General features: G+C 38.1%; 2 protein-coding genes and 1 long non-coding RNA gene across 19 annotated transcripts in view; 2 read left to right on the forward strand and 1 right to left on the reverse strand.

Moving 5' to 3' along the window:
• Positions 1-7,007, forward strand: part of map4l (microtubule associated protein 4 like) — an 85,628-nt gene extending 78,621 nt beyond the window's left edge. For all 8 annotated transcript variants that reach the window (XM_023964767.1, XM_023964766.2, XM_023964768.2 and 5 more), the window contains one exon: positions 885-7,007. In XM_023964767.1, the coding sequence (XP_023820535.1) occupies positions 885-889 (5 nt within the window). In that variant the 3' untranslated portion in view covers positions 890-7,007. The remainder of the gene's footprint in view (positions 1-884) is intronic.
• A 1,932-nt stretch (positions 7,008-8,939) lies between these two features.
• LOC110016886 (uncharacterized) overlaps positions 8,940-26,102 on the forward strand; it is a 36,863-nt gene continuing 19,700 nt past the window's right edge. For 2 of the 10 annotated variants that reach the window (XR_002875192.2, XR_002875199.2), the window contains exons 1-2: positions 11,100-11,239; positions 13,099-13,161. This is a non-coding gene — a long non-coding RNA (uncharacterized LOC110016886). Of the gene's footprint in view, positions 9,079-11,091; positions 11,240-13,098; positions 13,162-20,184; positions 20,343-26,102 lie in introns of those variants that run through there. The other 8 variants (XR_002875194.2, XR_013650435.1, XR_013650432.1 and 5 more) reach the window with 7 other exon arrangements.
• Positions 13,708-25,009, reverse strand: LOC101157595 (myosin-7). Its single transcript, XM_023965730.2, has 39 exons — positions 24,836-25,009; positions 24,586-24,633; positions 24,002-24,212; positions 23,767-23,910; positions 23,525-23,681; positions 23,412-23,439; positions 23,211-23,319; positions 22,999-23,091; positions 22,829-22,892; positions 22,487-22,585; positions 22,252-22,355; positions 22,024-22,162; positions 21,746-21,864; positions 21,523-21,672; positions 21,263-21,433; positions 20,873-21,182; positions 20,715-20,788; positions 20,164-20,369; positions 19,958-20,081; positions 19,734-19,870; positions 19,390-19,645; positions 18,933-19,175; positions 18,670-18,846; positions 18,448-18,593; positions 18,275-18,365; positions 17,790-18,179; positions 17,530-17,656; positions 17,335-17,453; positions 17,059-17,255; positions 16,793-16,976; positions 16,524-16,689; positions 16,319-16,443; positions 15,926-16,234; positions 15,160-15,363; positions 14,783-15,079; positions 14,563-14,667; positions 14,341-14,436; positions 14,093-14,227; positions 13,708-13,833 (listed from the first exon to the last, which is right to left on the reverse strand). The coding sequence occupies exons 3-39, from the start codon at positions 24,200-24,202 to the stop codon at positions 13,813-13,815; spliced, it is 5,817 nt and encodes a 1,938-aa protein (XP_023821498.1). The 5' UTR covers positions 24,203-24,212; positions 24,586-24,633; positions 24,836-25,009; the 3' UTR covers positions 13,708-13,812.

Consider the following 26,102-nt stretch of genomic DNA (forward strand, 5'->3'; position numbering starts at 1 on the left):
GTATTTTATAATTACATTAGGCACTGAAGCATCAGTTTATATGTGAAGAAACAGATTGCCGTCACACTCCATGTCCTTTTTTTAGTCTAAAACACAAGAAGTGGCGGCTGTTGCTCCTAGATTCATTTCTTTTTAGATGTTGCCAGTGACGTTTTTTCTTTTTAAACAGCAGTTAGTGAGCTGACTTGTGTGGTCCTATTCCACTACAAATCCTTTCGTTCTGCAACTTTCACATACAACAATGTTGCATGTAACGTGGGTTTCCTCATTTCATTATTTTTTGAGAAAAACAAAGCTTAGTTGAGATTGTATAAATGTACAGTACATGTCAGCTCCTACAGAAGGATTGAGTCACTCGATTCCCACAAAATCCAGTTTGCATCGTACTTTATAGTTTTTTTTTTACAATTGTCTACGAACATGTTGCATTGTGGGATTATTTTTTTTGAAGGTCCTGGTTTATGGAGTGTCTCAACACGAGCAAATGTTTACCTTCCCTATGTGACTGTTGCTGTGGTAAAAATAGCTTTCAAATGAAATTATCAGGAGAGGTGCAAAACACAGTGAGAGCAAACTTGTCAAACTGAGCAACAGACCAACAGAGCAGCTTCAAAAGAACAGCAGATTTTTCCGGCCTGACAGAAGTGTCAGAAGGGTGTACTTGATGAATGACTGTGGCGTTAATCACTTAAAAAATATGATTATTCTCTGTGAATCAAATGATGCCATACCAGATATAGCAGTATAAATAGGAGAAACCATCTGGAAGGTACATGTGACATTGGACATTTCCAACTCTTTTTTTAATTTTATTTATTTATCCTGTTGATCTCAGGTTTTTACCTTTCTTTGTATCTTCTGACTCTGTTTTTTGTCTCCAACAGAATGAGTACCAGTGACCTACAGAATTTGGTGGGACAAGCATGGCGCTCACTGACCTGCCAATCAACTGACCAACCAAGCCACCACGGAGCAGTCACTTTCCTCTGGCCCTGCCCTTCATCCCGCCCACCGCTGCACCAAACTGATCAACCGCTTTTCAGTGTGTCTCTGAGGTCCACCTGCCGGCTTCCTGCTACCAACCCTGATGTCAGACCTCATGAAACCCCAAGGTTGACTTCTGACCCTACTAACTACGGAGAAGACTACTTGGTGTTTGTCTGTGTGTCCCTGTGTGGGGTTCCACCAGCCTTCTATCTGATAGCGCATCCTTTTCAACACAATCCCAAATCCAACTCAAACTCCCAAAAACTCCATTGGAGTTTCATACCTTTGCTCATACATCATTAACCTAAAACAGTAACAACGAATCAATTACATCTAACTATCATGAGGCCTCAAAGTAGCTTTGGTCTCTCAAAAGTCCCTTTATCTCTGTATATCCAGTTCATGGGACCTCAGCAGGGCAGTCAACGTCATCACTCTTGTTCTTCTGCATTTAACATTTGTGCATCGCTTAATTTTGTATATTCCAAACACTCTTATTTATTCCTGGAGTTCTGACACGATAAAAGAAGTAAAAGATGTGAAGAGGACAGAAAAAAACAGGCTGACTTGTGAGTAAAGATCAGAAATTTTAATGTCTTGATTAGGATCCACAAATGGAACCTTAAAATTGTTTATTATACAGGTCATAACCTTAAACAGGGTTTTAATTTGGTGCAAGATAATCATCAGTTTCAAAAGAGGATGGAAATGGAAGTTCTTACTCTATATGGCTTGCTTTAAAAGCAAAAAAAAATAATAAAGTTGCAACAAACATTAAAAATGAAGTGATGTGTAGTACCGTTTAATCCTCCATAAGTGCTAATCCTTAGAATTAAGCCGCGCACCGCTGCGCCTTTCTGTCATCCAACATGAAGTAAGTCATAAAGTGTGTCTGAGACACATTATGTCAACCAAAAGACCACAAGATTATGTTAAAAGGCTCAGTCTTGCCAGTGTATGACATGGAAGCCTTTTGGGAGAAATGGTTAAAAATATATCTGAAGATACATTCAGATACACAGGTTAACCTAGACAAGCTGTGTAATTACAGCCCATTCAGTCATAGTTATGTGGATGGTTTGTGCCATTTATATAGCAAGCTGCTGTGACGATGGAAAAACCTGCTGTAGCGTATAAGCGGTGCTGCGCCACAGTTTATGTAATACTCCTATGGTGTAGTAAAAACGGTTTGATAATTACAAGAAAAAGTGAATTCAGTATTAAATATGTCAATAAGTTACTAGTGAAGAAGTCAATGTTATAAATAGTCATGAGTACACAATATCGAGGCAGAATTTAAAAGTTAAAGTAGCATTAGCCTGCTTTCTTAGCATTCTGAGTTTGAATATTTATCGTTCAAATAAGTTATTAACAAATTGGAGTATTTCTCTTTTCTAGCTTCTCTTGCTTTTACACAATATAGTCAGTATTTAACCATCCTGTGCTGCAGAGAAAGTAGATCCACGTTGATCCAGTTCACATGGTTTCAGCACAAACCACTGAGCATGTCTTAGCCCTGCAGGCATTAACGGTTTTCTTTGGGTCAAAGAAAGTTTATGGTTATCTCATTCAAAATATTCCTTAGCACCTACCCTCAACATGTAAATAGGCCTTCATACATAATATGTTTGGTTAGCACAACCAGAAATAAACGTCACTTGCTTTAGCTAACTTTGCACATGCATCTCCCCCATGAGGAAAAAATACACAACATGCAGGGAGAGACACACACAGGGAAATACACACAACTTCTGAAATTTATGATCTACGCAAATCAACGGCTGACAAAACAGAAGTAAATTATCTGCACTTGACCTAATCTAACCACTCGTTACTGAACAACCCTGACAATCAACAGTGAGCCGTGTCAGTGTGTTGTTCCTATCACTGTTGAACACATTTTCCTCAACCCATTTTCCATTTTTCATGCTTCTCACCCTCGCTTTTTGACAGCAATAGAGTGCTCTTGTTTTGAAAGGTCTACCCCACTACATCAAGCACATACAGACAAAGATGAACAGACAAACTACTAAAATACACCCAAAGTTTGGTGACAGGACTGAGTTCACCAGCAGGGAAAACTACAAAGTTAAAAGAATAATGTTACATTCATGGCAAATCAGAAATTGAAAATCTCTTTATAACTTTGTGAATATTCCATTTTTTAATTATACTAGACTTATACTAGTTATGTGATGGTAGCAGATGGTCAATCTTCTAGATGTCTGCCTCTATGTTTGGCACACATTTTACTCAGTAGGTTTCTTTTTCGTAGTGTCTTTTATTAGTTTTATATAGGATATCACTTAATATAGAAAAAAAAACAAGAATAAAGGTTGAAAATTTTTGAATGTTTGAAATAATAATAATAATAGGAAATTGGACAGCAGGAACTGTCCAGCTGAAAAATGCCATGACTGGAGCAGTATTTAGTGAAGCGGTTTATAATTGGGCAGCAAATTCTGGTATTTTGGTTCATCCTGTAGCATTTAAAGTTAAGGTGAGCAAACCTAATTTTCGATTGGGAGATCCTCTGTAAACGTTCTTTAATTTTTGCTTTCCACCACACAGTATTTCGATTGAAAAAAAAAATCTATATCAACCAGCTTTGGTTTCCTTTTCTATTAGAAGCCTTCAAAACTACACCCTCTTCTTCATTGTAGGACAAAATCTAAATTCAGTGACATTTTGAATTCCTACCCATCGTCACTGTGATGTAGCTTTAACTTTGACCAAAATAATAGAATTGGTGTATCACAGCAGTGACAAAAGCAGAAAACAAAGCCCATCTCTGCTCACTTGGCGATGAAAAGCTGGCATTTGTGTTTGCTAATAAAACAGCAAAGGTTTTGTGACGTGTCTGTGGCGTCATGCCGTAGTTGTCAGATGTGTGAAGTGTTACTACTGCATCTATCCTGTAGAGAGCGCTGTTTAGCCTCCGCAACACTGATATTCTGGCTGTGTAACTGGGAAACTGTACATCAGCGTTTGAGACGCCCCAGTAGATCTCCATGCTGTCCTTATCTAAACTAGCACTATACTATTGTGTCTGGAACACTATGCTATTAAATGGATCATGTGCAGTTCCCCTAAAAACTCAAGCGTATCTTTCACTTTGAACACAGTCTTGTTCCTTTCTTGATGCACTTAAGTAATATACTTATACTCAAGACGCTTCACTGTCTATTGATAAAATCTCGTCAGCTGTGTACTGTGCGTGCGTGCTTCTTGGAACAAAACATTGGTAGTTAGTTCAATTTATGATAATCGGTGAGCAAGTGGTCAAAACAGGCAACTATAAGGACAACTCAAAGCCCCATATGAAGACACACTGGTTATTGTAAGGTCCCCTCAGAGACATTCCTATCAGTATGTATGAAGAGTAAGTCATGCGACACTTGCATGTGAAAACGATAATGTGAAGCTTTACTAAAGGAGCAAAATGACAAGAAAATGAATGCACTTTGACAGCATATCATCATGAATTGTGTGAACAAGAATAGGGCCAAGTCTTTGTTTGTGTGTAGGGAGCTCAAGGAAAAGGGGTGCAATGCGATTTGTCATCTCATGAGTTTCATCCCTTTAGCTTAGTATTGTCATCAGTGTTGTGATGCTAACTTCAATAGATTACCACTCCATTCAACAGCCTCATGTAACTCTCTTCCACTAGTTTTTATGCCCTCTAGCCCAAGCTGCAAAGTTAAATTTACAGATCTTTATTCATTTTTAATGCCAGTTGTCAATTTTAAAAAATTAACTTTGCCAATAAAAGACAAAAATGGACATTTTAAGGGGTAACATTTTGTACAGAGGTTTAAAAACTGCCCCTGCTGCTTGATTATTAGTCTTAACTATCAGCTAGAATTAAAAAAATATATAAAATTACAATATTTTATTAATAATTACACTAATTGCAATCAAAGCGCTTTTGCTGTGTCAGACTTTCAGCCATAAATAAACCCAAACTGGGCTGCACAATGACCCACGCAGTGGTTCTTGCCTCACTAAGAAGGTCCTGGTTCAAATTCCGGCTGGGTCGTTTCTGTGTGGAGTTTGCCTGTTCTCCCTGGGCATGTGTGGGTTTTCTGCAAGGCACTCTGGCTTCCTGCCACAGTCCAAAAACATGTTTCATAGGTTAATTGGTGACCCTAAAACCCCTAGGTGTGCGGGCATGTGTGTGTGACAGTGTGGACCAGCAACAAATTGGCAACCTGTCCAGGGTGTACCCCGCTTTTGCCCAACAGACCGGCTTTAGCTGCTCAGTGATCCCAAAAGGGATACAACGGGTTAAGAAAATGGATGGATGGATGGATGATCCCAAACCTCTGTAGATTGTGCATTAGCGTGTATTTTTGAGGGAGTCCCTTTCTTATTGAAGCAAATTAAATGAAAAGCATCCGTATCATCAGCATCTATATTCGTAGTGTGGATGGAAAGTTACTTTGAGCCGGTCCTAGCCTAACTCCATATACATATTTTTAATTTCTCGCTTGATTGATCAATAATGAAACAGTAGTCAAAGAAATAATCATTTACAGTAAGCTTACTTGTATTTAGATTGTAGAATTCTGCCAAGCACATAGCTTTAAATGCCATAAAAAAAACTTTTAAATATTTAAGTCCTCTGATCTTGTTGCTAAACAAGGTTAGAGTAAATTGTCTCCAAGTGCACATGAGAAAAAGGGAGCATTGCTTTGCAGCTTGGACAGGGTATAACCAGAATCACTCTATATTTGCAACAGTTTGACACCCCAGATCGCTGTGCTTCAAACACCACTTTTATCTTACACTATTCCTTTGTAAATAGACACCGTCAAGTTTTTACCACTTCATAAGTATCTCAGATTGATTATTATCATACACAAAAAAACAAAAACAAAAAACATTGTCTTAACAAGATGTTGTGGAGTCGAGCGTTCACTTTCATTAACCTGTTGCCATTTAGGTCAATACCTGTATCATCAGAGTAAAAAGCTGAAGACTCAGAATCTGCCTTTTTTCACCCAAGAAAAGGGCTGCTGAAGTTTCAAGAATGTTTTTACAATGTACTTTAGACGCAAGATTATGACTACATGTGTGAGGTCTGTCTGTGTTCTGTTTCGGGAGATCCATGACACGTTGGAAAACGCTATTAACCGGACTCGATCCACATGGTAGGAAGAGGATAGTGGGTGTTGCGCAAGGCATGATCCACTACGTTGTAGTGGATTTAACCTGTGCTTATTAAAACAAATGGTAGCAATATGATTGAAATGTACTGGCACTTGCCGGCCTCCCCTCTCTTCTGCCTACACTACCCACTTTGACAGACATTAACCAGACTTAGTATTTTTGGCATGTGGTTTTAAGTCCTGTCCTGTATTAGACAGCTTATACTGACACCTTGACATACCTACCACCACTGCACTGATTGGGCAAGCCACAGACCAAATAATCTTTTTTCTGTGTTCATGGTAGACGCCAAAATAAAGAGTTCAATATCAAGTGAACTTTAAAACGTTTAATAAGATCAAATCTGAACAAAAGGGAGTGTTGGTAAATATGTAGCGGTGTCCCTATCATGCAGAGGTGTGTTTGCACTGCAGCACTGAAAAAGCAGCAGAACTTCCTTGTGTTCTTTATTTAACACGTTCACGACAACGGCTGGCTGGTTTCCCAGGAAAACCAGTGACCTGGAAATGTCAAGGAGAGGAATGATCCAACAGTGGCGTAAAAAAAGAAAACCCACACGTAACCGTTGCCTGCCTTGACGTAACAACCTCCTTAATGATCCTTCTTTTCAGTGCTGTGGGTGGACCCTCTGTATTGTATGCTGCATTATTGTTTAGGACACAACACCACAGGAAGAGCATGCCATGGCAGCAAACTAAAGCTGGTTGTTAGAAGCATCTGTCCTTTTAGATAGAGCTCATCTCCCCTCTCGATTCTGAATATTTGGTATGAAAGAGATGTTCATTGTGATTAATTGTTAACTAGTGATGTGACTATTAATCATGAAATAAAAAAAAAGATGAGCAAAATTGGTTGTCTCTGCTGTGTTATTTCATTACATGTTAGCTGTACTTACCGGTACATTTTCACGTATTAGATTGGTACCCAATTGGTATATTTTTATTTAATAAATGCATATATATATTTTAATTTAGTGTGATTTGCTGAACTAGAATTGGTGTATTTTCTCAGAAACAGGGGAAGGATTAAATAGTTTCTCGTTTTGTCAGCTCATGCGGGATTGCGAAGAATACCAGTGGTTGTATGTATTCCAAAAAATACAGCACTCTTATGCTCAAGAATCCTTAAACTTGTGTTTTTGATACGAGAAGCAATACAGCTCTGTGACAGCTTGACACCTTTTCAGAAGTCAACTGCCTTCTTGCTTCTACCCTTGACTTTGACGTCTGTCGCTGTGCTATATCCTTGAGCACAAAGATAACCTGTGAAATTCCTGCTGGCTGCCTTCACGGCGTGGGCAATGTTGTTGACAGCTGAAGGACGGCTTGTAACGCCGCACAACAGGGGGTTCAAAGGACTTCAACATGCAGAGGAGCACCAACAGGTGGCCACCAAGAAATGGACAGACAATAGTTTATTGCACATTGAATTTTCCTTCTAAATGACTCTGACACTAAAAGTGTAAAGTAAAGATTTTAACAAGTATGTATTTTCCAATGAAGAAAATTATTTTGAGTATTGTTTCTTTTATCACTCATAACCCTCCTGTTAAGTTCATTTGTGCGGAACAGAGATGATGTTCCTGGGTCAAATTGACCCGAACAGTATCTATGTGATATAAACATGCAGGGGGTGGTTGCATATATGTGAGATGAACCGTTTTTATAATATATGTTGATTACACTAATTAAGGCAAGCAGAAGAAGTTTCATGCTGAAAAAATACTTTTAACTATTTTGCCTAGACGTTCAAACTTTAAAACGGGTCAATTTGACCCGCAACATAACAGGAAGGTTAATTAAAGTGAACTTACTCAAAAATATATTTTTAACTAAACAATCTGTGAAGGTAAATTGTTGAAACTGTTTTGTGTTAGCCAATCAGAACAAAAAACAAAAGAAGACAATAATCAAGCACAATTGAGATATCTATTCACAAATTATTTGGAAAATAAAGAAAACGTTAAAACAATAATGAAGAAACATATATTCAAAGACACATTATGTTCATTTTTACTCTTAATTTGTAGTGCTATTTTTTGTAACAATGTTTAAAAATGTGCTCTTAAATATTAACCAGAAACATAGAATATTGAAAATTTTCTCTTTACATTCACTTTACTCCTGATTACTAAAGCCTAAAATTATCTATATTTGTCTATAAATATCATTAGACATTTTACCAGTTGTAAGACCAAGCAGACATTTAAAACCTTGCCCAAATTCAAAATACTTTCCCATCGTTATCGACATTGATAAGCATAGTTTATGCACTTTAGATGGTTACCAGACCAGGTCACCAAAGAAGTCCAAAGGTAGATCCCAAAAGGGAGAATCTTACATTGCCGGTGTGCAGCAATCATTTCAAACACCTTGAAAAATCTGAGCCTAAGTTTTGCAACAAGTATGTGCATTATTTATGCAACAAAAACATCAATGGGACTCTGAGTGCAAATCAGAACTAACTCATGTAATTGCTAATAATTTTTTGTTTCCAATCTACTGTGAAATCTTGATGCCTTTTGTGGCCTATGCAACTGTGATAAACCTCCAAGCCACCAGGGGGAGCAAAATGGCCGTTTTAGTCCCATCCAATAAGAAATTAGAGTTATCAGTTAAATTAAACTAATATATGTTAATTTATTATTTGTTCATGAATATACGAAATTGATTAAGTGGGAGTATTATAAGGCTGTGCAAAATAAAAATAAAACTGTTTTATTGAGGTATAATCAAGTAAAATAGATTGGATTGGCCTTGCTGTCAGAGAGTATGACGTCACTAAAGAAAATACGACACAGGTGTGATTGACAGCCACTCTTCCTTCTGCAACTGACGTGACACCAACACGAAATGATAGTGTAGAAAACCTCCAGTTGAAAGTAGAAAGAAGGGGCAAATGGTGAAAAGCAAGAAAATGGTGAGTCTGTTTGTTTGACCTGCAGGATATTTGGTTGGCTTACCAACCAACGACATTTTTTGGTTTAAGATAAGTTCATTTTGTGTTGCTAGCTAGCAACGCCTAGCTAATAGATTTGAGATGCTGGTCACTTTTAAATTCCTAAACCAACATTTACCACTATGTTTTAGAATTAGCAGAAAATTTGAGTACCTGTGTTAGATTTAGTGTTTAATTGATTGACTCAATTAAAACTTTTTTTTTTACATTCCAAGTTGTAGCAGATTAAAGTTTTTTATTTGTTCAAAAAAGTACCAAAAAAAAGTCAATTCTGTTTGAGTTAACTGTCCCCTCTGCATTATGCTATACTAGCTGCTCTGAATAAGCTTATATCCGAGTATTAAGGCCTAAAAGCGACATCACTTGAGTAACTTAAAGTATTACAGTGGAAATAATATGTTGTGATAAAACTCAAACTTGAAGTGTGGACGTTTAAATAACGATGAATCGATTTCTAATCCTACAATCCAACCAGATCGAGGCAGGATATCAAATCAGCATATACCTTAAAACACAATTTCAAAATGAGATAATCAAACCTGATATTGGAAAATACCGTTTGGATTGAGACGTGGTGGATTTCTTTTACTGTAACATCTAACCAGATGGATTTGTCTGAGGCAAGTTGTTAATCTATAAATCTATACCATTAAGAATCATTTCAAAAGGAAATAAATTGAATCAAATTGATACTGGAAAATACCATTTGGAATGAGGAACCGTAGGGATTTTTTTTACGATAATGTAAAAATGACCAGGTTCCATCACAGAGTAATATCAGCAAAAAACTGATCAAACCATCATTGCAGTCCAATGTGTGGAAACACTATAATTTTTGCAAAGTGATGCTCTCATCACTTTGGAGAATGTTCTAACAATGTTCCATTTAGATTATTTTGATGTAGGAAAAACAGCAGTGTGCTGAATTTTAGAAACTAAAATGTGAATGGATTTGCCATTAATTTTTGTTTACTTGTTTGTTTGTTCGCATATTTAATTTACACCTGATTATCTTGCAAGAAATACAAAGAATCTGGAAAACTTCACCTGCAGTGTTCAGTATCCAGGTATTTATATGAGTCACACTGGCTGAATTTTTGGCTAAAGATGTCCTGGATCAATTTTAGGTCAGCGAACCGGATTGAAACAGATTGTTCTAAATGAACCAAAATCAACTACGAATAGAAGTGTCAACCTCAAATTACGAAATAAATTGAATCGTTAAAACGAGTCAACCCATTTACAGGTTGAGATACCAGCAGCTGAGTTATAGTGCTAATTCTTGTTACTATTTTTCTTAAACACTGCTGCAGGGCCTAAGGAATAATCAGTTTGTCCTTACTTTATACTGACTGCTACAACAGTTATTTTATTTTAGTGGAGATCATTTTCTTTCTTTTTTTTTTCAATAGATTGACTGAACCAAGGAAAGCCAAACCTCCTCTAAGACCTGCAGTATTGAACAGCTTGTAATGGGGTCCATCAAATTAATTTAGGGCAGAATTGTTATCCATAGCAAATAAAACTTTACTTTCAGTAACTTGACATGGGTCACTGGAAAGATTGCCCTTATAAGATGTTAAAAGTGGCAAGGCCCTTAGGTCTTTAGTAGTAAAGTTCCTCTAAGTGTTATTTTTAGATGTACTCAGATAGACTGTGCTGTGTGTACTTGCCATTTTGCTACAACCTTGAACTCCTTAACACAGTAACTAATATATTCAAGGCTTTAGACAAGTTCTTAGACCTCATTCAAAGGTCCCATTCCCAGCTGTGCAGAGTTCTTGCACCTCTGACTTCTGCTGCAACATGTATGCACAATGGAAGGTGTGAAGCACCTTGTGCGTCCTAAGTCTGAAATGTGAGCCAACTCAGCTTTCAGATGAAGTTGCTATAGTTAGAGTGCTTGTAATTTACTGAAGGTCACTTGAGGAGGTGATGAGTATTTGTCCCTGCCTCCATATGTCCTCTTGTCTTGCCCGTCTCCTTGCCTTCATTTAAGAAAAGGAGTTGGTGGTTGGTGTCCACACTCAGACACTCAGATATAGAGATCTTCCATAAATAAATAAAAAAAGATGCCCTGCTGCTCTGGAGATGTAAATGACAAACAAAAACTGGCGAAAAGGTAAGGTTCAGTTGCTTTTTAATTTTGTTTTAGTTTATTTTTGTTAACATAAATATCATGCCATGCAATTTGAATTCACTCCTTATTACACAAGTACATTACTGCCTGTGTGACTGAAAAACTTGAAAAAGCACAAAGCATTTAAGTGAAAGCAATTTCCTACATGCTTTACTTAATCACAGTTAGCATTTTTGATTAAAATATGTGAAACAACATTTACAAACTTTCTATTATATAACCCGACACATACTTTTTGTGTTATTTTAGGTTTCAAATTTTCTTGTTAGATTTCCCATGAGCACAAAAAGATTTTAAAAATTATTTCATTCAGCAGCATCAATACAAAACATCCTAACAGTTATTTTGTTTAAATGGACATAGAAGCTACTTGTGTTCAGTTTTGAGTACTGTCATTATTCAGCAGTGGCTTGTAGATCCATCTACAACAGCAGTTGCTTGATAAAGTTGTTTTTAAGCCCTTGATGCCTGAATTTATTTTCCAGCTATGAAAAAAATTCACCTATGTTTTTGCCTTTATGTAGATGCTACATTAATGTAATTTTGTAGCTGGAGTGGTTTGATGGGTATTTTGCTTCAATAGGCGTCAAGTGGTTTAGTCTATTTCATTGCTGTAGATACATTTTGGCCTATTTGTCTGTAGTCTTGACTCAGTTTATCAAAGATTGTGGGCTTTTATTTGCACACTGCTTCACATTTACAGTTTGGCATTTTAGCTGGACTGAGGTCTCCACTATAGGACTATTAAAAACCTGATTATGTTTCTATTTACCCATTTCCTTAGTTTTCCACATATTGGTAGGATTGAAGTGTGATTTAGTTTTATTTATTGGCATTGGCTGTCAGATTAGTTATTCATATAGAATAAACAATCTACTGACTTGGTGACAATGCAAAACAGCTGTAAAAAACAAGTCCTAATCACTGTCCTTCCTCTGCAGTGTATAACTAAGGCTACAATGAACTAACAGTGTTGTGCAGCAGAACTGTGACCTGAATCACACAAGAATTAAATCCTAACTGCGGAAAAAGATGGTTTTGTAACAAACAGGATTCACCTGCGCGATGATGCCCTTTGCCTTGATAAAATGAAACTGTTAGCAATTTTCAATCAAATTAATATTTTTGGGAAGGTAGTAGACAGTTTCTCCTATATTCCTTTAAAAGATTTAGGGGAAAGTAACAGCTTTTTGTTACTTTAAACAAAAATGGTTTTGCCATTTCCTCTAGAAAAAATTTTAGAAGAATATTCACAAATTCAGAACTAAAATTATTCATAGTCGATCAGCAGAATCCTGCAGAGTTGCTGTGAAACACCAAGCAGTGTGTTCACCAAAGCTTCTAACCAAATTGGAATTTAAAAGCATTTATAATATAATACAGGAAAGGTTTTCTTATAAGCACAGGGATATTAACAGTGTATTTTTTTCCTGCTAACAACAGTAACGTGTTTACAACAAAGCTTTTGTAGAGTTTTAAATAATTCATTCATTCATCCTTTTTTTTTTTCTAGTCCGTTTAGTCCCTTTCGGGGTCTTTAATTAATCTTCAGGGTTAATAATAAGGTTGTAATGATTGCTTCATTGGGCAGTAATGTTATTACTAACTTGTAATGTTTTACATTAAAGTAATCTATGTAATCCAGTTATATTTATAGTAATTTGATTACCTTCAAAGTTACATGTAAGTTACATCTGATTCCATTTTAAGACTGGCATCACTAATCTGTTGTAATCTGATTCCAACACAATTAGATTCAAAACGGTTTTCTTAACCTGATTTTGAAATTCAACATTTTGTTGTGTATCTGTTTTTATTTGGTTTGTCTTTATCTTGTTTAGAGCACTTTGGTCCTTAGAATTGGGCATATATAAATGGATTGGACTGAAATAAAGACTTAAAAGGTAGGAAATCTGGTTTTTACTGAGCTGTTTTATCTGAAAGTATATCTAGTTTGTTGGTGGTTGTGCTTTGTTTGCTCTGAGCCACAATGTACAATGTGTTGCCTATAATCAAAAGTTATGTAAACATACAGGAAAATATTGATGATTTTTTTTACTGACAAGTATGGAGATTTGAAAATTATGGATACGATGAATTTACAGTAGATCTATTGGATAAATTCCGATGGTACAGCTGACAAACTCGCGCTGCTCTAGCAGAACAGGGTCATTCAGCAGGACCTTGCAAGCTTAGAACCTTAATGCAACAAGAAAACAGATTACCTACTATTACCTTCCCAAAATAAAGTGTTGCTTGATCATTTAAAGCTGTTTTTTCTGCAAACTTTGATCAAAGTTATACTTGTTAAAGTGGAATAGACAGATTTCTTTATATCTATTTAAGAGATCACTAATATTCAGAAGAAATTGATAACCTGTGCTTCTCTTTGAGATCTTTTACGTTTGCATAGATTTAGGGATTAAAAAAAAGAAAAGTACAAGGCACAGTTTGAGATGCAGATTCATTTAATTCTACTACACACACAACATGCATAGAGAGACACATGAACAGGACATTAGGTGCCTCGGAGAGAGTCATTCATTTCCCCTCTTTCACTCTTCTTCATGTCCTTTCTGAAATAGAGAGAAAAAAAATTAGAAAATAAGAATAATAACTTCAGTTACCCAATTCTTTAGTACTGGGGCCTGGATGGCTTTAGATTATGCCCCTTAATTTAATATTACAGAGTATGCACATCTTATAATTGCTAGCGTAATAATGTTAAAAGGTATTTTTAAGCATATAGTGTTTAGCAGTGTTTACAAAAATATTTTCCCAACCAGCTGTTGACTGGCATTTTGGTCACAACATAGTTCGGATTTATTGACTAACCTTTGACCCCACATCGCGGCTCTTGGCACGCAGCTTGTTGACCTGAGACTCGGCGATGTCTGCTCTCTCCTCAGCCTCATCAAGCTCATGTTGAAGCTTGCGGAACTTAGTGAGGTTGGTGTTGGCCTGTTCCTCCTGGAGAAAAAATACCACAAACTCATCAGCGTAAACTGCTTAAAGAGGTTCAGAATTAGTTGCTTTTTCTTTTAGTTTAGCAGTTTAATTTCAAAAATTAAGAGAGGACTTACAGCTTCCTCTGCAGCTTTCTTGTAGGATTTGACTTTCAGCTGCAGCTTATCCACCAGGTCTTGCAGCCTGGCAAGGTTCTTACGATCTTCCTCAGTCTATAATAAATAATGCACAAAATTTTAAAATATGTCCATATGAGTTAAGTGTACTTGTATTTGTGTTTTACCAACATTAATCTGCATAAACTATGTGTGTGTGTCTTTTTGAAGCCTGAATCTCACCTGATAGGTCAGCTCCTTGATCCGTCTCTCATACTTTCGTACTCCCTTAATGGAGTCACTGGACTTTCTTTGTTCAGCCTCTATCTCATTTTCCAGCTCTCTGATCTGCAGACAAATTATATGGCAAAGTTTAAGGTTTGATTTTCTTTTTTGTTATGGGAATATATTAAATTTAATTTAAGAATCTGCTTTAAAACTTTAAAAAAAGGCCAACATTTACCCTGGCCTCAAGCTTTTGCACCATTTTCTTTCCTCCCTTCATGGCGATCTGCTCAGCTTCATCCAGACGGTGCTGCAGGTCTTTGATGGTTTGTTCCATGTTCTTCTTCATGCGCTCCAGGTGAGCGCTGGTGTCCTGCTCTTTCTTCAGTTCCTCTGCCATCATGGCGGCATCAGTGATGGCCTTTTTGGCCTTCTCTTCAGCATTCCTGCACTCCTGCACCGCCTCCTCCACTTCGGTTTGAAGCTGCACTGTATCAGACTCCAGCTTCTTCTTGTGGTTCAGCAGACTTGTGTTCTGTTTACATGTAAAGCTCAGATTTTTGTATCCAAGTAAAGTAATTTATTTATAAGTTAAAATAGCTAGTTTTTCCCCACCTGTGAGTGCAGCAGCTGCACCCTCTCACTGACATCCAGCAGCTCTTGCTCGGCCAGTTTGCGGCTCCTCTCAGTTTGCTCCAGAGCAGCTCTCAGCTCCTCCACTTCAGCTAGAAGCAAGGTGTTGCGTCTCTCAACAATGGCTATGTTCTCTTTCATGTCATCATTGGCTCGCAGAGACTCATCAAGCTGCAACTGGGAATCCTGGAAGGTAGACATTTTTTTAAAACAAGTTAAATCTTCAACATAGAATGAACGTATTTTTCAAAACGTAATGTTTTTAGTGTCTGTTTGTTTCAAGTTTGGTTTTAATAACTTCACTGCATTTAAAGCTGTCCTAAGAATTTGTTTTGGAGGGAAATTAACACATTCACTATCTTTAAAGTCAAATATTGGTACATGAAGATCTTCTAACATCTTTTGTCTTGGATCATTTCAAACATGAGAAACACTAAGTTTTATTAACAAACTATATATGTGCATCAATCATTTGTCTAATTACTGTTAGTCACAACAAATAAGATCAATATAAAACCATGCTTATTGTCTAAAGTGTATTTTATGACCTTAAAGAATGATTCAATGGAGCCCCTAAGAACTTGGTCAAAAAACAAACCAAGCTAAATCACATGGAACAATGTCTGCGACGTCCAGAGAATGGGTTGTACACTTTGCCAAACTGGTCTTTCTTTTATAGTAAACACCTGTTTTCTGTTGTTGTTCTTATTTGCGCAATTTAGTTCAGTTTGAAAAGCTAAGTGCATACCTTCAGATGAGCATGGACAGCCTTCAGCTGTTTCTGGGCTTCAGCTGCCTGCCTGTTGGCTTGGCTGAGCTGGATCTCCATTTCGTTGAGGTCTCCCTCCATCTTCTTTTTAATACGAAGAGCTTCATTCCTGCTTCGAGTTTCAGCCTCCAGAGAACTCTGCAGGGTATCTACAACTCTCTGCTGGTTTCTCTTGGCTTGTTCCATCTCTTCATCTTTCTCAGCTATCTTACGCTCCATGTCTGCTTTGATTTGGTTAAACTCGAGCTGAACTCTGAGAATCTTGCCCTCTTCATGCTCCAGTGAAGCCTGTCATGAAGTAGATTCATATAAGATTGTAATTATTTATCTATCAAAGATTGTCAGATGCCCATCTTGGACTGGACAGTGTACCTCTGCTTCCTCCAGAGCCGTCTGAATCTCTGACTTCTCTTGTTCCAGCTGCTTGCGAATCTTCTCAAGCTCATGAATGCTCTTTCCACCCTCACCAATTTGCTCAGTTAGGTCAGATATTTCCTCTAGAGTTAAAATAATGATCATCTATAAACTTTACAGAGTTTTGCAGATAAAACACAATCTTGATCACAGATAGACAGACCTTGTAGGTTCTTGTTTTCTCTTTTCATGGTCTCCAGATGTTCTAGAGCCTCTTCATAGGAGTTCTTCAGTTTGAAGAGCTCAGTACTCAGAGATCTGGCTTCCTTTTGGGAACTTTCCAGCTCTGATTGAGACTCTTCATACTTTTGCTTCCATTCTGCCAAGACCTGGAACATATTGACCAGTTTCAGTAAAATATTTTCTTTATGCCTTTCATGAACAACTGTTGTAGATGGGGGGGGGGGGGGGGGGCACACCCATAAACCTGACCTTGTCAAAGTTCCTCTGCTTCTTGTCCAGAGCAGCAGCAGCAGCATTTGACCTCTCCACATCCACCATGAGATCTTCAATCTCATTCTGCAGTCTGTGTTTGGTCTTCTCCAAGGAGGAACATTTAGCATTCACTGCTTCAACAGCTTCCTCAGCCTCCTGCAGACGCTGAGCCAGCTTCTTCCTATTTTGTATAAGAACGTATTAAAAGGTGACGTCCTTTGGATCATTGCTGGGTTCTTTACCATCAGTTGTGTTTGTCTTACTTGGCTTCTTCCAGTTCCTCAGTCCTCTGGATGGCGTCAGTTTCGTACTTGGTTCTCCACTGAGCCACCTCGGAGTTGGCTTTGGACATGCTGCGCTGCAGCTCAGCCTTGGCCTCCTGCTCCTCCTCATACTGCTCCCTGAGGAGATCACAGTCATGACGAGCTGACTGCACAGCATGGGCTAAGGCGTTCTTGGCCTGAAATTAGGGGAAAAAGCTTTTACTTTGCAGGCTTCAGTAAAAACTATAATTGTGGTGTCATTGCCACTGGAGCTACCTTGACTTCTTCTTCAAGTTGTCGCTTCAGGTCATCAATCTGCTGAGTGTAAGACTGTTTTCCTCTGGTGAGTTGAGACACCAGGGAGTCTTTCTCCTCCAGCTGCCTTTGAAATTCCCCTGATTCAAACAGACAATGAAAATTCAGCTCCTTATTCCTTAAAAATAAGCAATGGAGGTATAGTGTGAAGCTAACCATTTTCAGTTTGAAGCTTAGCTTTTTGCATTGTGAAGTCATTGATGGTGCGCTGTCCCTCCTCTGATTTAGTTTTATATTCATTCATCTGGTCCTCCAAAGATCTGCACATTTTCTCCAAATTGTTCTGAAAACAAAAGATCATTGTGATTACTCGAGCTTTGACACCTTCTCCTAGTTCTCTAGAACTGTCATTGAGGGTTTCCATCAATTTTAACTGTTTGTATATTTTAAACGTCCTTCATCAGGCTGTCACACACCTTAGACTTTACAATCTGTTCCATGTTGGAAACCACATCATCCAGCTCCAGTTTGAGTTCACTCTTCTCCTTCTCCAGTTTCTGCTTGACTCTCTGCAGGTTGTCAATCTGCTCTCCCAGGTCAGCCACACTGTCTGCTTGTTTCTTTCTGAGGCTTGCAGTTGTGGATTCATGGTGCAGAGTGGCCTCTTCAAGGTCTCTGCGGAGCTTCTGGAACTCGGCCTCCCTCTTCTTGTTCATCTCGATCTGAGCAGCTGTGGCTCCTCCAGCCTCCTCCAGCCTCTCACTGATCTCCTCCAGCTCCCGAGCCAAGTCTGCTCTTTGCTTCTCCACTTTGGCTCGAGCAGCTCGCTCAGCCTCCAGTTCTTCCTCAAGTTCTTCAATGCGAGCCTGAGACCAAAGTCAAACAGAAGTTGTTGATGAATGTCTCTGATGTTCACAGCCTGTTGGACGTTGATGGTTCTTCTTAGTTTATATTTTCCCACCTGCAGCTCTTTGAGCTTTTTCTGGAGTTGGGCACACATTGCCTGTTCATCTTCTATTTTACCATTAAGTTGACTGATTTCAAAATCTTTCCTAAAGATAAAAAGTAGAAATTGAAAAGTGACAAAAACTTTGCATTTGTTGTTTTTTAGAAGCAAAAAAGTCTTTAAGTTACTTTTTCAGTCTCTCTTCGAGTTGCTGCTTGTCGTTTTCTAGATCCATGACACTTTCTTGGGCCAACTTTAGGTCCCCCTCAAGCTTCCTCTTTGCTCTTTCAAGGTCCATCCGGATTTTCTTCTCCTGTTCTAGGGACCCCTCAAGCTGCAAAAGAAAACATACTCTTCAGTATATGTAGCTAGTATTTGGTCAAGCCCTGTTAGCCTTCTAAGTTCATTACATCGTCCACTTGTTGCTCCAGCTTAGCTTTGGCCTTGGTCAGAGTGTTGACTTTGTCTTCTTCACTCTGCAGGTCATCCAGCGTTTGCTGATGAGCTTCTTGTAAAGCTTTCTTCTCCTTGGTAAGCTTGGCGATGATTTCATCCAAAGCAGCCATCTCCTCTGTCAGGTTCTTCACCTGTTATAAAAAGGCCATAAATCACTGTCAGCTTCAGTGTCAGTCCTAGAAAAGCATTTTTGATTAAATCTTTTGTTTCCCAGTACCTTGTTCTCAGTGGCGTGTTTCTCCTTCTCCACTTTAGCCAGAGTTAGCTCCAGATCATCAATGTCCTTCTTTAACTCGGAGCACTCATCTTCCAGCTTTCTCTTCTTGGCAGTCAGTTCAGCATTCATCTCCTCTTCATCTTCCAGCCTTTCAGTCAGCTCTTTGATTTTAGCCTCCAGCTGAATTTTACTCTTTATGAGTCCTTCACATCTTTCTTCAGCATCACCAAGATTATCTTGTTCCTGTTTGTATAGAAAATCATCAGGATGTGAAGTATTAAGTAATCAAAGTTATTGTAACTAGTTCAGACTAATGTGGTATTACATTAGCTTTGTAGAGAGCCTGATTTTAAGTCACATGGATCTTATCTAATAGTGGAACAGAAAAAACATAAAGAGCAGGAGTACTTGAGGAGCAGATTTGGGATTTTGACATCTGTAACATATGTAGACATACTGCCTGAACTTGAAGCTGCAAGTCGTTCTTCTCTTGGAGAAGTGAGACCATTTTCTCTTCCAGTTCCTTCCTGCGGGCTTCAGATTTTGCAAAAGCCTCTTTCAGCTTGGTAAACTCTTCTTTCATATTGGCCATCTCTTTCTCTGCCTCTGCAGATCTCAGTAGAGGTTTGATCTTAAAGTACAGCTTCATCCAAGGCCAATTCTTGACCCCCATGAAGGCACGAATGTTCCACTGGATCACAAGAAGTGAATCCCTAAGACCAACGAGTGTTTTATTTTAGGTCCAATAAATGAAACAACTAGATCTACAAAAGTTATCAATAATATAATGTAAGAATGTACCTCCTTTCAACGATCTTCTGGAACTCAACCCTTGCTAGCAGACCTCTGGATCGAGCTTGAATCCCAGTGATGATCAGAGCTAATCTGTCATCCCGCATCTCTTCTAGTTGACCCAACAGTCCAGCCTTGAAGAAAACCTTTTTGTAAAGATAAAAAACTTAATTCTTTTGACCAGCAAATCAAGTTGGGATCCTAAATATTGTTTAAAGACTGAGAGCTCCCACCTTGGTATGCCCCAATTTATACTGGTTATGATCAATGTCCAAAGAACCCAGCAGTTTTTCAGCAGCCTTCTTGTTGTCAATGAATTGACCCTCAGGAATGGCATTAGGATTCAAAATACGGTATCTTTAACACAATTAGATTCATAAAATGAAATGGTTGTTTTTATGTACATTTTATGTACAATTGCGTTTATTCCAAGGCAAACCTCTGCTTGAAATCCCCGTAGAGGATCCTGTTTGGGAAGCCCTTTCTGCAGATCCTGATGCCTTCCAGCACGCCGTTACAGCGCAGCTGGTGCATCACCAGAGGGTTCTCCATGGCCCCAGGAGTCTTGGTCTCATTGGGGATTAGACAGCGCACAAAGTGAGGGTGGGTGGACCGCAGGTTGGTCATCAGCTTGTTCAAGTTCTCCTGTGGAAGTATTCACAAGATTCATGCAGAATATTTGTAATGACATTCTTTTCTCTTATTTAGTATCTGAAGGATTTGCGGGATTTAAGTCACTTTTTGGGGGAAAACAGTTTATCTTATGCCTCAGTCACAACTATCCTTACCAGTGGATACAGGCTGTTTGCATCAGCTTGTTTAAGTTCTCCTGCAGATTTTGTTTGTAAAGAAAATTGCCACAAAGAAACGTAGTAGTTTGTTTAAAATCTTCATCAGCACTTTTCTTTCAACAACTAATTACTAACTAAGCAGTCAGTTACAATGTTCAATACCAAAGCAAAAATCGACCATACACACATACATACGAACCCTGTGCAGAGCTGAGACAGTTTGGAAGGACGAGCCTTTCTTTTTGCTACCTTTTCCGCCCTTAGAGTCTTGAGCTAAATAGAAATGAGTTTGAACCTTAAAGTTATACACATTAAAGAAATCTGCATTTATTATTTAAAATAAAACTGTTTATATACCTGACTCAGCTCCAGCATAATTGGCAAAAAGCATAGCTAATAGTTTCATGGTTGACTTCTGGTACAATCCAACCACAGTCTCATTCAGAGGATCCTTGTTCTTCACCAGCCAGTTGTTGATGTTATAATCAACAGTTCCTGCATAATGAACCAGGGAAAAATGGGCCTCTGGTTTTCCTTTGACAACTCTGGGTTTCTGAAAGTTGTTGGATTTCCCCAGGTGGTTGTCATAAAGCTTAGCTTTAAAGGTGGCATCACTGGCTTTGGGGAACATGCACTCCTCTTCAAGGATGGACATGATACCCATGGGCTGAGGGGACAGAAACATATACTTAAAAATGATCAAAATTCCTACCCTGTTTAAGGAGTTTTTGCAGTAAAATCTCTCACCTTTTCAATCAGGTCTATACAGGCCTGGAGATCCATACCAAAATCAATGAAAACCCATTCAATTCCTTCTTTCTTGTACTCTTCTTGCTCCAGCACAAACATGTGATGGTTGAAAAACTGTTGCAGTTTTTCATTGGTGAAGTTGATGCACAGCTGCTCAAAGGTGTTGAACTTTAATAAAAATAAGATTAGAAAAACTATCAGTCAAATGTTTTGTCTTTAACTACAAATTTTACAGTTGGCATCCATTATAAACTCACATCAAAAATCTCAAATCCAGCAATGTCCAGCACTCCAATGAAGTACTGTCGGGGCTGCTTGGTGTCCAATGACTGGTTGATTCTTATGACCATCCACAGGAACATTTTCTCATACACTGACTTCGACAGTGCACCAATGGCATAGTACACCTAAAAAAAACCACATGTATAAATACTTGTAGATAATATCCTGAATTAAAGTAATAAAATGTATTTTTCACACCTGGGCAACATTCTGTCCCTTGGTGACCCACTCATTTCCTACTTTGACTCTTGGGTGACAGAGACCTTTGATCAAGTCAGCAGAGTTCAGGCCCATCAGATAAGCAACTTTATCAGCATCTGAACATGAAAACATAATATGTTATAAACACATTCCGAATAAATTACTTGGCACCTACTATATTGCTTTTTTTTCAGTCGTTCACTTGGAGGAATATTGTTTTTTATCTTTGTATTTTGGTTTTTACAGAAAGATCATTGGGCTAACAGTTTCCCTACCTTCAGTGCCATCTGCCTCTGCTTGCTCCTCTCGCTGCTTCTGCTTAAATTTCATGTTACCAAAGTGCATGATGGCACCAATCAGCTTATAAATACTGTTCTTCTCTTCCTGAGTAAATCCCAGCACATCAAAGGCATCCTATGAAAAATATAGAATCATCATGCTGGGATCAATTTGTTGGTATAAGAAAGCTACACTGGTTGTTGTGAATTGGGGATTTGCCTCACATCAGTGGCCATCAACTCTTCAGCATCATTGATGGATGCTACAGTTGTCTCTCCTTGGGAGATGAAAGCGTAATCATATGGGTTGTTGGTGATGAGCAGCATTTCTAAAGGAAGACAGAAAAAATTTAAACTATTTAAAAATTGCTGTGAATATTGCTTTTTTTATATCTCAAAGCTCTTTTTACAAATAGAAAAATGTATATAACATACTTAGATTGACTGAGTTTACACTTACCCAGTAACTCAGGCTTTGCCTGAGACAAAATCTGGTAGAAAATGTGATAATCCCTCTCTGCCTTGAGTTGGTAGGTAACACGGGATTTTTCAAGAAGGTCTGTTTAGGAAAAAAATACATGTCTTTGGAACAGTTTGAAGTATTGGTTTCACCAATTGTTTACCATTACATTTAAATGTCAACAAAAATGTAAGACAATTCTGCAAAAAAAAAAAGTTCAATGTGTTGTTCAACCAAATTTGTATGTTTTTAGGAGATTGAGTGGGCCCTGGGTTTGCGAAAATGCATTAGGGGTTAGAAATGTCTTAAGTTGCTGTCCTAAATGGTGGTATGAGTACTTACATGTCTCAATGTCAGCAGATGCTAACTTCCCCCTGTTGTCAAAATGAATTCTAATGAATTTACCCTGTAACAGAAAGTTAAATTCTAATTTAACAATAGATTTATAGAGAAATCATTCTGAAAACTTGACATTTTATGTCAGTGAGTTGTGTTTTTCGACTATCACTTACAAATCTGGATGAGTTGTCATTCCTGATGGTTTTGGCATTTCCAAAAGCCTCTAAAGCTGGGTTACACTGGATGATTTGATCTTCCAGTGTGCCCTAATGTAATTAGAAAACCCACGTCACCAGGCAAGCAAAGATATAAACACATTAGAAAATAGTTTGGTGGTTTTTGAAAGAGCTTTGTAAATAAAATTGTGTTGAAGAAAGATTCATACCTTCTTCTCAGCAGCAGCATCTTTCTTTAACCCTGGCGCAGCAGCAATGCTGGCAAAGTACTGGATGACGCGTTTGGTGTTCACAGTCTTTCCAGCTCCAGATTCTCCACTGTGTTTAAGAAACACAAAGTTTTAGGTCTTATCGTTTGAGTATTATGTCAGGAACAAATGGGGGGGGGGGGGGGGGGGAAGGAGACTTACGTAATCAGGATTGACTGGTTCTCCCTGTCTGTCAGTAGGAAATCATAAAAAACATCAAGTCAATGTTGAGTTAGGGATGAATAGTTTTAACAAAAAGTTCAAAAGAAATGTACCTGAGAGCATGTACTGGTATGCATTATCAGAGATGGAGAAGATGTGAGGAGGAGCTTCACTCCTCTTCTTTCCTCTGTAGGCAACAACCACCTCCTGGTTGTAGACCGGCAGCCACTTGTAGGGGTTGACAGTCACACAGAACAGCCCAGAGTAGGTCTAATACGTCAAAGAAAGGACGAAACACATCGTTTTCAGATTCTAAGAAAATATCAACGATTAGAAAAACAACCATGCGACTCACATAGATCATCCATGCCGCATAACGCTCTTTGAGGTTAAACAGCACAGCTGGCTCATGGAGGAAGGTGAACATCGCCATGTCTTCAATTTTATCAAACTTTGGCGGATTCTGAGGATGGACATCACACTCCTTCACTGTAACAGTCTGAAAAGAAGCAGTTTTAAGTTATTTTTAAGTGATATTAAAATAAGTAACTTCACATACATTTTTGTGCACGGATAGAAAATCAACTCACCTTTCCAAATTCAGTTTCAGCAGTGACTTTGTCACCATCACGACTTGTAACTGTTGCTTTCACGTACTCGACCTCAGGGTCAGGAACGAAGCACTCCTTCTTCATGTCAAAAGGACGAGTCTGAGCTTCCAGTCGCTCCTTATCTGACTTTCTTAAAAAGGGAGCAGCAGCTCCAAACTCTGCCATGGCAGCATCCCCCATCTTTTAACCTCTGGCAAATTAAATAACTGTTAATTTGCTTAAAAACATAAAATGATTTCAAGCCCAAGGCAAAAAAAGGTGAATCTTTATTATTATTTTACTTTATCTGGCAGGTATTAGTAACCTATAGAAATGTTAAACATTAGAAATGTATAGGAGATATTAAATAACTCGTATCGACATGAGTATAATATTAGAAGTGAATGAAGTCACCTTACTGACAGTTAAAATCAACATTATGAAATAAATCTTAAAGAATCCAGAAAAACTAAAACTAGTTTGTTGTCCTCAGTCAAAGCAAATTATAAATAGAAAATAAGCATTGTATAGATTATGTTACTTTTAGGTTTAAAAAACCTTGTCAATATCTTGGCAAATCCTACCTGAGGCCTTGTCTCTCTGAAGAAACGGTGATGTTTTATTTATATAATCTAAATGAAAGCAAAGTAAAGGTCAGATCAAATTATAATATGACTAAATCAAATCGAGTTAAAGTACAAATAGTATCAGTATGTCACATGAATAAACCCTAAAAATTGTTTAACATTTATAGCTGTTAAAACATACATGAATATGTAATAGCTATATCAATTACAGATGAATTAGTTATTCTTTCATTGTTGTTTTTCTCACCTTAGACTGTCAAGTGAAATGATGGATCCAGCGTCAGACACCAAGCCGTCTCTCTGTTAATAAAGGTTGTATGTCCGCCAAATATGGGCATGAATTTTAGAGATAAGGGAGCCAGGTTACCGATCACGAAAAGGATTCTCCAAATTGGGCTTAGTCCATTGCTGCTATTTGTTGCCCTCACCTTGAACAACAGGCTGATGGGTTGGAGTGGACGTGACAAAGAAAGGGGGGAGGCGGGGGAAACAAATGCAGACTGCTGCCTTTCATCTGTTGGTCCAATGAGCTTTAGAAAGTTTGTTTTATTTTAATCAGAGCAAGAAAGTTTGTATTTTTTTTCATGTTATTTGTATGTAAATACGTTAAGTTGGTTGCTTTGGGAATTTAAAGGAATGTAGGAAGAATTGATGACAGGTTTGAGTATGACTTAAGTATAGAAGCAAAACCACCACCTTTAACAATATTTGTCCTTTATAGGAAACTACAAATAGCAGCATGAAATATTATCAAGAAAACATCAGGATTATTAATAGCAAAGTGTAAGAAGAAACACAATTGTGCCTTCATACTTAAACTAAATAAAGTATCCCACCAAGCATGTAGGATGTGTGCTACTCAAAACATTTTAAAACTTTTAAGTTCAACTATTCTCTGACCAATCATGGGATAGTCCCATACATTTTAAGAGAAAGACTAAAGAGATGCAGCTGTCATCTGCAAAGAGGCAAGACGAGGCCAAGGTCGCAGCTGTGAGCCCTTTTTATTATCACTCACCACTGCTCCCTGTTAGGTCTGCCGCCTTAATCCAACCCTCCACACTTTGCATTGTTTCCTTTTCTTTAGTAACAACAGACATGCTCAGACACAATGGTGACCAGATTTTCCCCCTTGCATACAAATAAAAGGATTCAAAAGAATCATCTTTTACAGTTTTGATGAACAGTGCAATGCTTTAAAGGTACGTAACCCTTGTGGTATCTTAGGCATTTTAACATTGGGAGTTTGGTCATCTAGACCCACTAGACAGTGCGCTGAACCTTTTTTCTTCAATGATTTGTGATCTTCACTGGTGTCCATGGATTACATGAAATCCTCTCCACCTTTATCCACCTTTATCATGGTAGGGAGAACATGTCAATGCAAGGGTAGGGTCATCTAAGATAAGTTTAAGTTGAGCCATAAAGGTGCTGCATCCAGATTATATTGTTAATGATGGAGTTGTACTTTATTGAAATTCAAACGTTGGGGGGAAAAAGTACATGGAGTTACT

Source organism: Oryzias latipes, chromosome 17 (genome assembly GCF_053564925.1).
Source record: "Oryzias latipes strain Hd-rR chromosome 17, Olatipes_Hd-rR_3.1".
NCBI classification, from domain to species: Eukaryota; Metazoa; Chordata; class Actinopteri; order Beloniformes; family Adrianichthyidae; genus Oryzias; species Oryzias latipes.